The following is a 15834-nucleotide window of genomic DNA, read 5'->3' as shown; positions in this document are numbered from 1 at the left end:
TTTCTTTTCTCACTCATATCCATATTCTCAGCTTTTAGTAATGCCAGGCACATATTTGCTGAAAGAAAGAAAAATCTTTTACAAAGGTCATTCATTCATTCGTGAGGCAATTATTGAGTATCTACAGTGCATCAGGCACTGTCCTTGAAGCAGTAGTCTTAAAAAACACACACAAGTGTATTCTGTGTGCCTTTTTTGGTCTAGCTGGGAGAGAAACATTACATGGATAATTAGAGCAATGAACAACTTTGATTCTTGAGATGGGATTTGAATTTTAGAGATTGGTGACGTTTGGCGTCAAGTCTGACAAGCTACACTTGATCATGTTTTTGATCAGGTACAGTAAATGCCAATATACTCGTATCTATAACCGGTCCTGAAAATTCGCAAAGAGGCGTTTCTAAAGTGTTTTTGAGGAATGGTGCTGCTTTTGGAATAAGTACAAATACATGGCAAAGTATCTATTTTGAGAGGGAGCAGACTCGATGGGGTGGGATCATAGTGGGCAAGGTGTTCCAGGAACTTGGAACACACTGGAATAAGGCTTAAGCACACGTCTCAGAACTGGGTGATAGGGCAGTGAGTGCATCTCCTGGAGAAGAGATGGGGCAGTGCTGGCAGCTTGAAGCAAGATTTTTATGTAGACAGTTAGACTTAAAACTTCAACAGTAAGTCAGTAGATGGCCCTAGGTGGAAAAAAGATGAATCTGTGTTGGCACTAGACAGGACAAAAGATGAATTTGTGAATTTGTGTTGGCACTAGATGTACTTTGAGATTGTTTAATGAGGCTCATTCATTTGGTAAATTCTTCACAAGTGTCCAGTGCAAGCCCTGTTCTAGGTGTAACGGATATGGCAGTAAACAAGGCAGACAAGGTCCCCATGCCTGCAGAGTTTTCATATAACCTTCCCTCCTGGGTGTGTGGGAGGGCCTGGGGCTCCTGTGTGGTTTGGGGGTCTGAGAGATGGATGAAGGTGCAGTCGGCCCAAGTCCAAGCTCCAGTGAACCATCAACTCAGAAACAAGGGATTGTGAAGAACAAGACCTAGATCCAGAATCAAGGGCAGGGTTTGCTAAGGAGGTCAGGCCAGCATGGGCTGGGGCGACTTGGCCGGGAACTCTACGACAGGAAGGACGGAGAGCCCAGAATGGGGCACCTGCCGCTGAGTCCATGGATGGAGAGGGACCTGTGTAAAGCACTGAGTGTAAACCCTGCACTCAACTCTTAAGAGGGGTTCTCAACACTTTTATTCAACTAGAAAGTGTTTATTGGCAGTGTTTTGAAGCAAGTGGGATTTTCGTTGAGGTTGTAGGATAATTCAGAGTTATAAAGAGATTTTTATTCTATCAGTATCTGCCCTGTCATCTAGATGAGACATATTAGAGGCAAACCTCTGAAAATTAGATTGATTTATTTTTGTAGTCTGAACCAAGGAAAATAACTACTTGTTCTTCTGTCTCCCGGTGATCTAATGTATGTAAAATGTCTTGCGGTGAGACAATGCGTATTAATTTTCTAAGCATTTGATGAAAGGAGAGGATGAGGGGAGCAACATTGGTCTTTGAACCTAGGTCATAAAGAAATGGAAGCCATTGCATGAGAATAATGCATCATGGTCTCCTTCGTGTATTTTAACTCATCCGATTTTCTCAGGACCTCATTGGTTAGTCAACGCAGTTGTTTCCATCTCATAGCCAAGGAGACTTGAGACTCAGATCTGCCAGTGCCCCTCCTTTTTTTGTAGTTTTCAGGGGAAGAATAAATGTGGAGGAAGCAAATGAGTGTGTTTGTTCAGGCTTAGACTTTTGTTACTTTTTAGCCTTGCAAGGAAGGGGAGGAAAGCCAATAATGATGGATGGCTAGAATTGGAGAGAGAATGAATGAATGCAAGTTGCATTAAACTCTAAGGTTAGTCTCAGTAAGAGGTTGTTTATAGGGCGGTATCACGGCTGTATCTCATGTGGCATTTTTCCTTTTAAGAAGGGTTCTTTCAGATGCAACATCAGTCACAGCATAGAAAGCCTGTACTGCTTTGCTTGCTTTCTCTTGCTCTCTTTCCTTTTTCTTTTCTTTCCTTCTTTCTTTCCTTCTTTCTTTCTTTCTTTCTTTCTTTCTTTCTTTCTTTCTTTCTTTTTCTCTTTCTTTCTTTCTTTCTTTCTTTCTTTCTTTCTTTCTTTCTTTTCTTTCTCTTTCTTTCTCTCTCTCTCTTTTCTCTCTTTTTTCCCCTCCCTCCTCCCCTCCTTCCTCCGCTCCTTCTTCCCCTCCTTCCTTTCCTCCTCCCTCCCTCCCTCCCTCCCTCCCTCCCTCCCTTCCTTCCTTCCTTCCTTCCTCTTTCTTTCTGTCTCTCTCTCAGTTTGTTTTTTGAAATAGTATCTTGCTGCTCAGTCATCCAGGCTGGAGTACAGTGGCACAGTCATGACTCACCAGCCTTGACTTCCTGAGCTCAAGTGATCCTCCCTTCTCAGCCTCCCAAGTGGCTGGGATGCACCACCATGCCCGACTAATTTTTAAATTTTTTTCATGGAGACAGTTTTCCATGTTGCCCAGACTCATCTCCAACTCCGGGGCTCAAGCGATCCTCCTGCCTCTGCCCCTCAGAGTGCTGGGATTACAAGCGTGAGCCGCTGCATCTCTCTCCTGTGCCACTTTGCCACAACTGCTTTCCCTACAGCCTGAGAGTCAGGCCAGCAAGTGACCACGCTCCGAGCACAGACATGCTCTCAAGGAACTTCAAGTCATGTATTTTTATGTTGTATAGAACTTCCATTTTAATTCTGTTTTCTCCTAGGTAGAGACTTATCTTTCTTCTTAGGGGTGCAGATAATCCGTTGGAGAAGTTTAAACCTGTTTGAAGGTTCAAACTGAAGATGGTGGAAACGGGTCATATCCAACAGAGTGCCCCAAGCTCTAAGAATTCTGGCTGGGCTGTGTTTTTTAGGTGTCTCCTAAAAAGTCTTGTGGCCAAGCTCAGGAGTGACCCAGATGAGGAGAGGTTGCAATGCGTAGTGATGATCTGTGTTGGGGAGGAGAGCTGAAACCTTGCAGAGTGGCGTCCTGAACCAACTTGTTTTTCAGCTTCTAGGGAAATTTGTTAGGAATTAGAGAGAGAGAGAGAGAGAGAGAGAGAGAGAGAGAGGAGAGAGAGGGAGAGAGAGAGAGAGGAGAGAGAAAGAGAGAGAGAGAGAGGGAGAGAGAGAGAGGAGAGAGAAAGAGAGAGAGAGAGAGGAGAGAGAGAGAGAGGAGAGAGAGAGAAAGAGAGAAGGGAGAGAGAGAGAGAGGAGAGAGAGAGAGAGAGACAGAGAGAGAGAGAGAGAGAGAAAAGACTTAATTTGATGGAGCCTAAACTCCACTGTCTTCTTTCTTCTGAGTGCTAAGGGGCTCATGGTCTCTGAGGCCAGAGGGCAGGAAAACACCTTCATTCCCTGTGTCCTTTTCTGTTAAGTGGCCTCCAATAGGGAGGTCTCTGATGACTGTCACTATTGGAGAAAAGAAGGAAGAGGAACACATGGGTCCACTTCCGTCGTCATCTCTCCGGAGTTTATGATGTTTCTGAAACGATGGGGACAGTGCATGGTCCCCACTCACCCCTGTGAGCCACTTTACGGATATCCATCCGGAGCAGTGTACGTGCTCGCCACCGGCACTGGGGATGATGAATGCAGCAGAGAGGTGAAATTCTTAATTTATTCAGTTTTAATTAAAAAACACAATTCAGTTGTCAAAAACCTGTTGAGGTGTGTTTGGAATAGCTTGAATATGTGACTTTGTTTTCAGCTGTGAATTTTATGAACTCTAAATACAGATCAAGTATTTCCAGCAAAAATTTAGTGTCAGATTTGAAATGTGCTCCAATATAAACTCGATACCAGACTTCAAAGACTTAGTATGAAAAAAACATAAAATGTCTCATTAATTATGTACATTGATTATATGTCGAAAGAATATTTTGGCCACATTGAGTTAGGTGTCACATGTCATTTAGATTCATTTTACCCACCTCCTGCTTTTCTTGTAGCTACCAGAAAATGTTAAATCACACACGGGCTGCCCTTACATTTCTGCGGGACAGGGTGCGTCTAAACAATGCTTTATGGAATCCATCGGAAGCATTATTGGAGTTTCTAGGGAAAGTTGCTGGACTTCAGAAGTTACAGTCATAATTTTTCCCCTTGTGTTAACATATTGCTTGATACGGATGGGTTTATGGTAATTGAGGGCTGGAAATTGGTTTTAATAAGCGTAAGTTAACTGAGAGGATAGCTTTGCCTGTGTTAATCGGAATGATTTTTAAATGCATTTCATACACTCAGAAACCACTGATTCTCTTGGGAACAAAAAAATACATTTGTGCGTTGTCGTTTGTGCTCATTGGGTCCTTGTACCTTTAGGCAGAACTCTTGATGATTGTGAGTGTAGATTTCATTTCCTTGTGGCACGGAATATAAAGTAATACGACCAAAGGGGAATTCCATTGCATGAAAGGAAATATTAGTGCTTGTCTAGCTCCTGTTTCAAGCCTGTAAGTTTCAAGTGATTTTCAGAGTCCCTTCTTCAACTTTGTTAAACTTTCCAGATTTTCCTATTTATAGATTTCAGTTGTTGGCAGCTACATGTTGGAACCGTCGTTGAAGCCTCTGGTAAGGCTTGATGCTGTAGCACGCTTTCACAGTTTGGTTTGCAAGTTGCTTTCTAAAGATGCAAAGAGAATTACTACCCACTCTAGTAGTTTGAATAACCCAGTGAATTTCAGATATTAAAACCATATTCATGCCCCTTTTTCGGGAATTCTGTCACTACTTTAGAATTGCATTTTACCTAAAGGGCGGAGAGATAGAGTACTAATAATATCAAGATGCTCAGAAGCTGTTATTTTGTTTTACAGGAAGACCTTAAATTTCCAGTGGCTTTAAGACTTTTTTTTTTAAGGAAGGAGTAAATAAATATGCTAGGTTCTTGAGTAAACTACTCTTACCCTTCAGAACCACTTTGTACATAGACTTTATCGTGATGGCCATTTATAGTTTTTAAAATGCTATAGGTAGAGGGTATACTCCAGAGAAAGAAGACTTATTTTGATGGAGCCTAAACTCCACTGTCTTCTTTCTGCTAAGGGCTAAGGGATTCATGGTTTCCGATGCCAGAGGGCAGGAAAACACCTTCATCCCTTGTGTCCTTCTCTGTAAGTGGCCTCCAGTGTGGGGGACTTGATGACTGCTGCTGTTGGAGAAAAGAAGGAAGAGGAACGTGGGTCCACTTCCGTCGTCATCTCTCTGGAGTATATGATGTTTCTGCAAGGATGGGGATAGCACGTGGGCCCACTCATCCCTGTGAGGCGCTGCCCCGGTATCCATCCAGAGCAGTTTCGTGGTTCATTCAGGGACCTTGTTAGCCCTTCAGCCTCAGTTTCTACATCTGTCAGGTAGGTTTTGTGCTAGTTCTGGTGACGCGAGTCCTGGGGGTATTAGGAGGATATAGCAGCATGTAATTGAAGGGTTTTTATCTTGGTAAAGCCTTAAGATATCTAGTAGTTTAGCGTTCTAAGATTTTATTAACAAGTCAGCTGCTTGGAGTTCAAGGCATTTCTTCAGATTATAATCAGTTGATAGTTCAGTGTGCAAAAATAAAGACCGAACCACAATAAGCAGCAAGGTTATTTTAAGGAAAAGATGTGTCCCACTGGCCACTTTAAAGTGGCACAGGTTCATCTCTGTAGCAACCCTGACAGCCATCATGTGGAATCATTCCCCTCACCCAGGGAACATGGTTCCCCAATCTCCAATCTCTCCATTGTCCAGCATGAGAAAGGGTTCTGGACCCTGATCACATGAAGACAGACAGACACACCCTTTGGATGCAAGAGAGGGAAGGGAGTTCAGGCCAAAGGTGGAGTGGGTGTTCATTTCCTCTTCCTTCTTTTTTATTAAACTTGTCTTGCTCCTGCCACATACAAGTGCAGCCAGTGCTCAGGACACCGCTCCATGTGGAGCTCCAGAAAGTGAAGCTGAGAAGTCTTCCGTGGAGTGGACATGGTGGGAGCTGCAGAGGTAATAGGGAGAAAAAGCAATTGTGGCTCAGGCACTGCCTGGAGCAGTTGTTCATATGTAGGTCAGGTAGTCATCATACAGAAATTTTCTGTATTACACAGATAATCTCTATTTTATAGTTAGAGGTAAGACAGTGATAATTTACTCAGGAGAGAAGGACAATTAGCAAATTGATTAATGTGATTTCTAAAACCGATTATGAAAGAGAATCATTTAACATATGTCTTGATTTATTCTGCTTCTTTATGTCTTGATTTAAGATAGTGATTTGCAACTTTAAGTCTGCGTATTGGAGTCACCTGGGAGCTCTCACGGTGGTAATGCCTGGCTCCCACCCCTGCAGATTTACTTGGGTATTAGGATTGCGTTTTAAAGTTTCTCCAGGTGATTCTAATACACAGATAACAGTCAGAATGCCCGATTTAAAATGCGTTTTCTAAATTGTTAGTGGATCCTAAGTGCGTATTTTCTATGTACTGTTGCACACTAATAGTTTTAATGAAGGCACAGGATCTTATGTAAACTATTAATTAGTCTTAACTCCAGAGCTGTAAGAGTTTCCTTCTTATTTCAAGCTGCTTAATATTCTGTTAATCACTTGCTGTCGTGCACACACACTTGTATATGCCATTCGCATTCATTTGCGTTTTAGAATGGTATGAATGCCGATGGCATTTGCAGGGCCCTGGTCACCTTGTTGGCAGAACTTGCTTTAGTAACTAGTTGTCAGAAATAAAACTCCCTGGGCTTTCTACCCATGACCACAGTGAAGGAAATGATGCCTTTTCTAAGTCCCTACTCCTAAGAGTCAGGAAATGTGTTTGACAAGTATCGGTAGAAATTACTTGCCAAGGTGATTATGACGTCTGGAGAAGTTTTTTTTTTTTTTAAGGAAACACAGGTGTGTAACACTCCTGATCAGTATATATGACTGTTTGTATGTTACTTTTTTGAGTTATAAAAGGAGGATAAATTCTGCCTCCTTTCCTCAGTCACTATCAATCTTCAGTCTTATTTTGAATTAAGTTAGTTTCCCATTTTACAACATAAAGACAAGTTTCTTTTCTTTTTTTTTTTGAGATGAAGGTTTCACTCTTGTTACCCAGGTTGTGTACAGTGGTGCAATCTCAGCTCACTACAGCCTTCACCTCCCAGGTTCAAGTGATTCTCCTGCCTCAGCCTCCCGAGTAGCTGGGATTGCAGGCACCTGCCACCATGCCTGGCTAATTTTTGTTTTTTGTTAGAGACAAGGTTTTACCATATTGGCCAAGCTGGTCTTGAACTCCTGATCTCAGGTGATACACCTACCTCAGCCTCCCAAAGTGCTGGGATTACAGGCTTGAGCCACCGTGCCCAGCAAGACAAGTTTACTTCTTAAAGCTTACATAAAAAGTAATGTTTAATTTGGAATTTCTCAAATTCTTCATCATAATAATGCCTTGCATTAGTAGAGAACCTTTGTTGCAAGAAGATCAAAATATTTTATAAGCTTCATCTGATTTTTCTTTTTCCCTTTTCTTTTTTTTTGGAGACAGCCTCTTGCTCTGTCACCCAGGCTGGAGTGACACAATCACAGGTCACTCCAGCCTCAACCTCCTGGGCTCAAATGATCCTTCCCCCCTCAGCCTCCTGAGTAGCTGGGAGCACAGGTACTTGCCACCATGCCTGGCTAATTTTTCATATTATTTGTAGAGATGGGGTTTTGCCATGTTGCTCAGGCTCATGTCGAACTGAGTTTGAGGGATCCTCCTGCCCTGGCCTCCCAAAGTGTTGGGATTACAGGTGTGAGCCACTGCACTGGACCTCTTTTATCTTTGAAATAACATCATGTGACGGCAAAAGCGGGGTATTGTTATACCAATCTCTCACACAGCAATACTGAGGAGACCGTGACTCATTTCTTTTACGTTGCTTTTTAAGCACAGTATTGTTTAGTTTTGCTGAAAATTATTTTGGTAGTAAACATTTTCCAGAGATATGAATCTTTTCCAGACTCATTTGCGCTTGTTACTTAGGGTTCTTAGGTTACTTAGAGTTCATGAGGCTTTTCCTATTTCTATTTATTTCGGAGTCTGAAGTGATCCAGGAATTATGTGACCTATGTAGAGCGAGGGAATTTCTTCCGTTTGACTGTGGTCCTGATTGTAACCCAGCCTTCTCCCTTACAGAGGTGGGTGAGGGTTGGGGGGTCCCCTTAGGGCCTGGCGGGTCATGATACAAACAGCTTTGCGGGGGCTGCCTGGAGACTGGGCCCGTGGCAGGCTAGTATTGAGTGCGGGGCATCATACAGCGGTTCTCCACACTCCCCTCATTTGAATGAGAACGTAAATCTCCCCTGGCTCTCCTGTCAGATCTTTAAAACCTAAAGTTTCTTATTAGGCATGTGTGGTCCATTTCAGCCGTGGACATTTTGAAAAGATAAATCACAGGGCAAACCATCTTTTTAGTTTTTTTTTTTTTTTTTTGAGATGGAGTTTCGCTCTTATTACCCAGGCTGGAGTGCAATGGCGCGATCTCGGCTCACCGCAACCTCCGCCTCCTGGGTTCAGGCAATTCTCCTGCCTCAGCCTCCCCAGTAGCTGGGATTACGCACCACCATGCCCAGCTAATTTTTTGTATTTTTTAGTAGAGACGGGGTTTCACCATGTTGACCAGGATGGTCTCGATCTTTTGACCTCGTGATCCACCCGCCTCGGCCTCCCAAAGTGCTGGGATTACAGGCTTGAGCCACCGCGCCCGGCCGTCTTTTTAGTTTTAAAGGAGGTCTGAGTTGCAGCTTGCCGAGTGGTGTGAGTCGGAGCCGTCGCTTTTCTGTCTCTTCCTTTTACAAGACTTCCAGGATATAGCAGTTAAAGGACATGGGAAAGAGCAAAGCCCTGAGTGATGCTGTGGCAGGAAGAAGAAAGCCACTTGAGGAGGAGGTGGAGGGTTTTCAAAGAGGCAAAGAACGCAGGTGAAGGGAGGGAGGAGTTAATAGTTAATGCTCAGGTTCCAAGCCCTTTGGGCTGCCACTGTCTGCAGGAGCCTGACTTTCATCCTTTCCTTCTGCCCAGGTTTTAAGTCTTGGGAGTCGCTGGGGGAGCTCCCACCCCAGGGCCACTGTGAGGGAGGTACAGGAGCAGTCACGTGGCAATAGTACATGCCTGGAAGGTGTCTCTCATTTGGGGGGAGATTGAGAAGCGCTGTCTAATGGTGCCCTTGATACAACTAAATAGCAACTCTCTCAGTTCATTACTTGCTAGCCCCAGGCAGGGACAACGCAGATTGGCTAATTACAATAGCCAGACCATTAAAGGGAATAGCATTAATGGAGGAGAAAGCAGTTAATAAAGAGCCGAACTTGGCCACTTTGTTGTGCCCAGGATACAAGCTGCTGTTAATTGGAGTACCTGTTTCTTCTGCTGCTAAAACTCGGAAGAAAGGATTCAGTGACCCTCTTTCAAAAGGTGGATCCCAAGGCTAGAGGCATTGCTGGACAAATTCAACAGCAAGACTTTATTTCTTCCCCAGAGGTGACACCAGATGGCACTGTATAAAGTCACGCCACTTTTCTTACGCTGAAGTGATGCCGCTGACCTGCTATCAGTAGGACGTGGACTTTTATGGTGTTTCCAGGAGTGGTGATGTGTGCTGCTGAGCTCATCTCGTGTCTGCTTTGAGCGAAGGCAATCATCTATATCATGGCAGGGATTAGAGGTATAGTCTGGGGCTGTAGAAGGGTGTGATTAAAAATTTCCCACGCAGCTTCAATGCTTGTAACCTTGCCTGCGTGTACATCCACACTGGGTTCCAGCCACATGAGCTGGGCCACCTTCATCTACTTCCCTGTAACCACAGCCTGACATTACAAGGAATCACAGTGTTAGTTTCTGCTTACTGTCCATGTCAGAAGTATCTAAGGAAATTCAGGAAAAAAAAAAAAAAAGAATTTCATGACATCTCAAGAGTGAAAAGTATCTTAATTAAAATGTTTTAAAATTTGAACAATAAATCAATTTGAGGTTTTTGCTTTGGTGCTTGTCTTTAAAGAAATTGCTCCTGGTTCTAGAAATTAGTGCTTTTTAAAATTATATTCAGTAGAATCCTAGGATCCTGGGAGGGGGCATAGGGGACCAGTTGATAAAGAAGGGGACTATGGTGTCATGTTTTATTTGGAGCTGTTCTACCCACACTGTAACTTACAAGCTCCGACTTACCAGGGAACATGAGACTGTGTAGAACCAGCATCTTGCAGGTATTTTTGTTGTTGTTGTTTTTGTTTTTTGCGATGGAGTCTTCCACTGTTGCCCAGGCTGGAGTGTAGTAGTGTGATCTCAGCTCACTGCAACCTGTGCCTCCCGGGTTCACACAATTCTCCTGCCTCAGCCTCCCGAGTAGCTGGGATTACAGGTGCACACAACCACACCCCACTAATTTTTTGTATTTTTAGTAGAGACGGGGTTTCACTGTGTTGGCCAGGCTGGTCTCGAACTTCTGAACTTGTGATCCACCCACCTCGGCCTCCCAAAGCGCTGGGATTACAGGCATGAGCCACTGCCCCCAGACCACATCTTGCAGTTATAAGAAACCTTTAAGTTCTCCTACTCGATCTCCTTCCCAGTGCAAAGAACCTGTTTTAGAGTAACTTTTCAGCCTCAGCGTTAAGTCAGCTTTAGGAGAACAGTAAATCGCCCACATATCTGGAGCCTTCAGCTGTTGAAAAGACCTTCCTTCTAGTGCATGGGTATCTTGCTGGCTCTGTCCTCTGCTAATACAAACAAGCCTTGAGTCTCTCTTAGACTTGTCCTTCTTATATTTAAAGACATCTCCGAGGATATTTTAAATCTTTTTTTCCCCTACAGGCCATTCATGCCTTCATTAATCCTTAAATGGATTAATGCCTTCATCATTCCCTGCTTGGGAGTGTGCATCTTCGGGCCGTTGGAGAGGTCTTGCTTCGACTGCAGCCACTGTGATTTCTGGGGGCAGACTCAGCTCCTTCTTGGTATAGAGATCTGCCCACTGTAGGCACCAAGTAGATGTTGGTAGCTTCTTTCCTCCTCACTGCTTCTATTTATCTCACCTGTACTTTTAGATTTGCTGCTCTTGGATAAGTGGGTAAGAATAAGGGAAATGTCTTTTGTTGTTGGTAAAGACAATGTTAGGGGTAGAAAGTAATATGTTTTTACTTAAAAAATACCCAACGAGATTTCTAGTCAAGGCCAAGTTATCATTTGCATAAGCAACCTGGAAATGCCCTCTTGGTCCTACTGATGGTGTCCCATGGTTCATACAGATCCCTGGGTGAATTCAGACGGCTACTCCTGCTCAGAGGTCGTGCCACGAGAACCTTTCTCATACATCAGATAGAGTCCACTTCCTTCAGCTGAATGCATTTCCCCCTCAGTCTGTGCTGCCCATAGGATAAGCACCATGCATAAGAAGGTGGGTGCCTCGGCTTCGGCAGCTCTGTTGAGTCACCCTCAAGAATCCCACTGGAATTCTGTGAAATATTACAAGGCTGCTATGGTTCTCACAGGTTTAAACTTACCTCTTGGAATTCCCCACTGTAAAGTCATTGTTGGCTAGTTGGCATTAAGAAGCAGAGAAGTTAGACCAGTCTGCACCCAAATACCAGCCACACCATCTCCTGAGCTAGTGACTTGAACTGTGGTTTTCAAGTCGGTTTCCTCATTGTGGAATGGAGATAACGATGCCTTCCTTGCAGGGTCATGGTGAGGCTGAAATAAAATAAAGGCCTCATGGGAACACATACCATGTGCTTCCTTAATGCTAGCTCTCTTTCCTGATTGTGGCAGTGACTGTATTTTCCAGTTAAAATTGTACCACGTGTTCTGAGAGGTGTAAGTATTTATATATAACTACCAATATGTATTGATGGGTAAAATGACACAGAACTTTAAATATTGGGGCCATCCTGGAAATTCTAGGACTTATGATTGTATAATTTGTAATGCCTGATACCGGCCTAGCCTCATAGTTGACACCTGATGAACGCTGAAATATTTCTTAATCATAGGGAGGAAAAAAAATATCTCCGTGACGTTTTACAGCAATGTTTGATTGCAGGGCTTACTGTTAATTTTTTTTTTTTTTAAAAAAACCTTACTCTGCAAAGATAATACAGGTCTGGGTAAGAGGAAGACTTAACACGCTTTGACTTAATTGTATTCATTTGACAGAAGAAATATATGGCCTGATTTTAGGATGCAACCATCCAGAAAGGCAGAAGAAAACGGACAGTTTCAATTCTAAACAAGAATCCGAGTATCTCATGTCCTGAACCATCTACATAAACTAGAGTAAGGGCACTCCTATAGGCTCGTGAAGCGGGCCCCTTGGAAGAGCCCCACATCAACATTGAGTTCAGTTTGTCCGGTGCACCCTCTCCCTGAGGGCGGAGTGGGCCATCTGGGTCACCTAGGGAGGAAACTCCAGACGCCAGGAATAGTTCTCATCCATCCTAATTTTCACAGGGTACACCCATTTTTTTTTTTTCCCTTGGAAGTACTGATATTTATTCTGCAAGATGGATGCTGAGAGCCAAACATCATTTGGCTTGTAAAAATCTAATGACTCAGCATCTAGAGGGATGTTGCTTTGGGGGCGGGGGGACACTGGACACCAAGAAGAAAGCCAGCTTGGGCCCCCAGTTTAGACATCTACCTCTGTGGATGAAAAGGAATCATGAACTTCACTTCTGTGATTTGATGGATTTGGATTTTGTTACTTCAGAATTTGTATTTGAATCTCTGTGGTGTTCTTTCTAGCCCAGATGCTAGGGTATGCTGTTTCTTTCTGGGGAGATTCTGAAAATGTTACTCTCCGTGGCTGTGTGTTCAACGTCTATTTAGAAAAGAAGACTGGCCTTTGCATCTTCTCTCAAATTCTTTCCGTTTATCTCACTGAATTTTGGAGTGGACAAAATATTCAATATTTTTTTCAAGTGAAATAAAAGTTGACTTTCAGGAGTGTATTACTTTAGGTTCTTGTGTATGTCTGTTTGTGCTTTCCTGGTGGCAGAGAGCTAGAAAAGTGTAGAGCTCAGATTTTAGCATATTTAATTTTTTGGTAATGTGTCTATAGCCTGTTAATAAAAGCTTACCTAATGAAAGCCAGCATCACCATCACTTGAATCATTTTTGCAGCCAGAAGAGTGTTCTTAAATAATTGTGTATTCAGACTTCACTTTAGTAAATTTCAATAAATAGCTTCCCATAGGAGAGGTTTCTTCTGTTGAATCTGTAGAAGTTGATGATACTACAAGCATCAGCTTTCGCAGGCAGCTTCTCTAAACACCTGCAGGGTGGAAAAGAGACCCTTCTCTCAAAATACTGAATATTGCTGGCACACTCTGTCGCCGGTGCCTGCTGTTTTCCATCTTACCTGGGTTGCAGATTTCTTCGCAGTAATGATGGGACACTGAAGTGCGACGGGATGAAAGCTCGCCTGTGGCATTTTTACCCTGGCTGCGGGGAAATGGCCACCATCCTGTGTCCATGACACTTGTCCTCCTCAGGACTTTCAACGTAGGCTTCAGAAGCCATCACTGGGGGCAGTCCTGGCATTTATAATGGGGATAGGGACCATTATCAGGAAAAGTTTCTATATCAAGGACATCTCAGTTCTGCAGCAGAGGAATCTTGGAAATTACCTGCAAACCATCTTCTTGTAAGCACAAGCAACTTTATTTCTGTTATTCTTAATTCCAAAAATGCTTTATTTCCAGACTGTTAACATTTAGTTAGCAGTAGGCTCTAAGTTTCCCAATCCCTCAGCCTTTTCAGAGGGTAAAGTAACAAATGTGTAAATGTGCTAGGGGATTCCTGTGATTTATGGAAGCTTTCTAGTGAATAATTTTGAAGAGAGAGACCTTTTGGTAATAATACTCACTTTTTGACTCTTCTGTTATGATATGCAACCTGAGGGTAGGGGCAGGTGGACATGGAGAAATAACATTCTCCTACTAAGCATAAAATGTATATGCCTGTTTCATAGGGAAGTCACGGGCTCCTAGGCATTCGGTTTAAAAATGAACAAAATTAGATGGGTACCCTTCACTGGCCCTTCATGGTTAGGGGAGGAATGGAAAAGGGAACGTGACTCATTTCGGCTTCGGTCCTTGCGCTTTCCAGAGACCACCCTACTCCATACTCCATTTTTTCTTTTGAGCTTCCTATAATGGTTAGTGAAATTTACATTTCAGCCTGGCCTGCAAGTTTTCAGCCTATTTTCTCTTCCCAGTGCTTTATGCTGCCTCCTTGACACCCTGCTCGTAGGTATTAGAGTTGGCCTCAGAAATTGCAGTGCTTTCCTTTCGTTCCGCTGGTTGGTTTGATAGGTTGTATCTGCACATTTCAGAGCGGCTGGTTTTCTTTTTTACAGCATCTAAACAATAATGGAACCACATCTTAGTCACACTGACCTCCACCAGCAGTTCATCCCCTGCAACACTTGAATACATTAATATCACTGTCCGTAGCATTTTAATTTAATTAGAGCAGTGGTTATAATCCTCTTGGGAAAATCTTTATCCCCCCTCCCCCCCACATGCACCCATTCTCCGTGATGTTAAAAGAAAGCACCTCTGTTTTTCATCTGCTTTAGAGGTGAGTGAGCTGTAAGCTGGGACTCTCACCACCACCCCCTCCTTTGTTGGTGGAGTAAAGAGGATCCCTTTATGTGGGAAATTGGATGTTAGGGTTCTTAAGCTTCTATGTTTCCACATCTCCATCTGAGACGGTGGTATTTGCTTAATTTTTCCAATTGCTGATAGTCTGCTGATGTGCCAGGGTAGATAGATGTTAAGTGTGTGGTTACTGCAGTAGAATTAAAAAAAAATGAGGACTGTGAAAGTCACTCTAGAGATTCACAAAAAGAGAGACAAAGGAGTATCTGTAGTGTGGAATTCCCGAGACTGTGTTTTGTTCTCCTTGGAACAAAGCCCACACACGGTATAGCGTCTTTTTGGGGTCCCCAAGTGCTCTGCAGCCACTGAGCCCAGAGTTACCTTAGCGTGCCATGGTTGCCAGAAGAGTACTCTCAGGCCCTAGAAGCACATTTTGCATTTGTCCGTCTTGGTCAAGGTAACCTCTCTTTTGTTGCTGACATGTCTCTTCATTGAACCTTTGAAAAAGAGCTTATGGTGTGGAAATCTGTCCTCCAGCTGAGTAGAAACCATCAGGAATGTGGGGAGATCGGTGGGCCACAGTTTCTTCATCTCTGGCCTTCCTTTTACAAGTTTTCATCATGAAATAGCACAGTTGTCTCCATCTAAAATTGTTTGGACTGGGTTTGGGGGGGATGGCAGAAGTGTGGTGTTTCAGCGTAAGGTCAGGGAGCCATGTCGAAGTGAAAGCACACCCAAGTGTGTGCTTTTAAAGTGAAAGCTTTTAAAGAGAGCACAGTGAAATGAAGGTCTGATGCAAATGATAATTTAGTAAATCACAGGATATACACTTTCAGGGTAATAGCTAACCAGACTCTCCTCAGTAGGCTGGAGATGGCGTTCCCAAGACCTAAGTGCGGTCAGCCTGGAGGGCTGGGTTTCTTCCAGCTTGCCTTGGTGGAGCTGGGGGAGGCGGGGATAAGGCTGCCGCACTCTGGTCAACCAGCCAGTGGGTCTTACCAGTTTTTCTTTGCTTCAAGGGAAAGAAGAGTCACTGAATTTCAAAGTGATACCTTGTTTCTTTCTTGCACTAGTGCAGGCCTTTTGAAGACCCTTTGCCTGCTGATGTTTTCTTCACCAAGTTTCACTTCTGCAAAATCCGGAACAAAACAGAAAGCTAT

General features: G+C 43.5%; 1 protein-coding gene across 7 annotated transcripts in view; it reads left to right on the top strand.

Moving 5' to 3' along the window:
• The window catches only part of ETV6 (ETS variant transcription factor 6), a 257591-nt gene that overhangs the window by 90391 nt on the left and 151366 nt on the right, over positions 1-15834 (top strand). Inside the window, exon 1 of one of the 7 annotated variants that reach the window (XM_078338298.1) lies at positions 5930-6045. The exons of 5 other annotated variants lie outside the window; for them this stretch is intronic. In XM_078338298.1, the coding sequence (XP_078194424.1) occupies positions 6028-6045 (18 nt within the window). In that variant the 5' untranslated portion in view covers positions 5930-6027. Of the gene's footprint in view, positions 1-5929; positions 9742-15834 lie in introns of those variants that run through there. One more of the 7 variants, XM_035255296.3, reaches the window with a different exon arrangement.

This window comes from Callithrix jacchus, chromosome 9, assembly GCF_049354715.1.
Source record: "Callithrix jacchus isolate 240 chromosome 9, calJac240_pri, whole genome shotgun sequence".
Classification (NCBI taxonomy): Eukaryota; Metazoa; Chordata; class Mammalia; order Primates; family Cebidae; genus Callithrix; species Callithrix jacchus.
The sequence above is the reverse complement of the archived record's forward strand: the minus strand, read 5'-3'. Positions and strand labels throughout refer to the sequence as shown.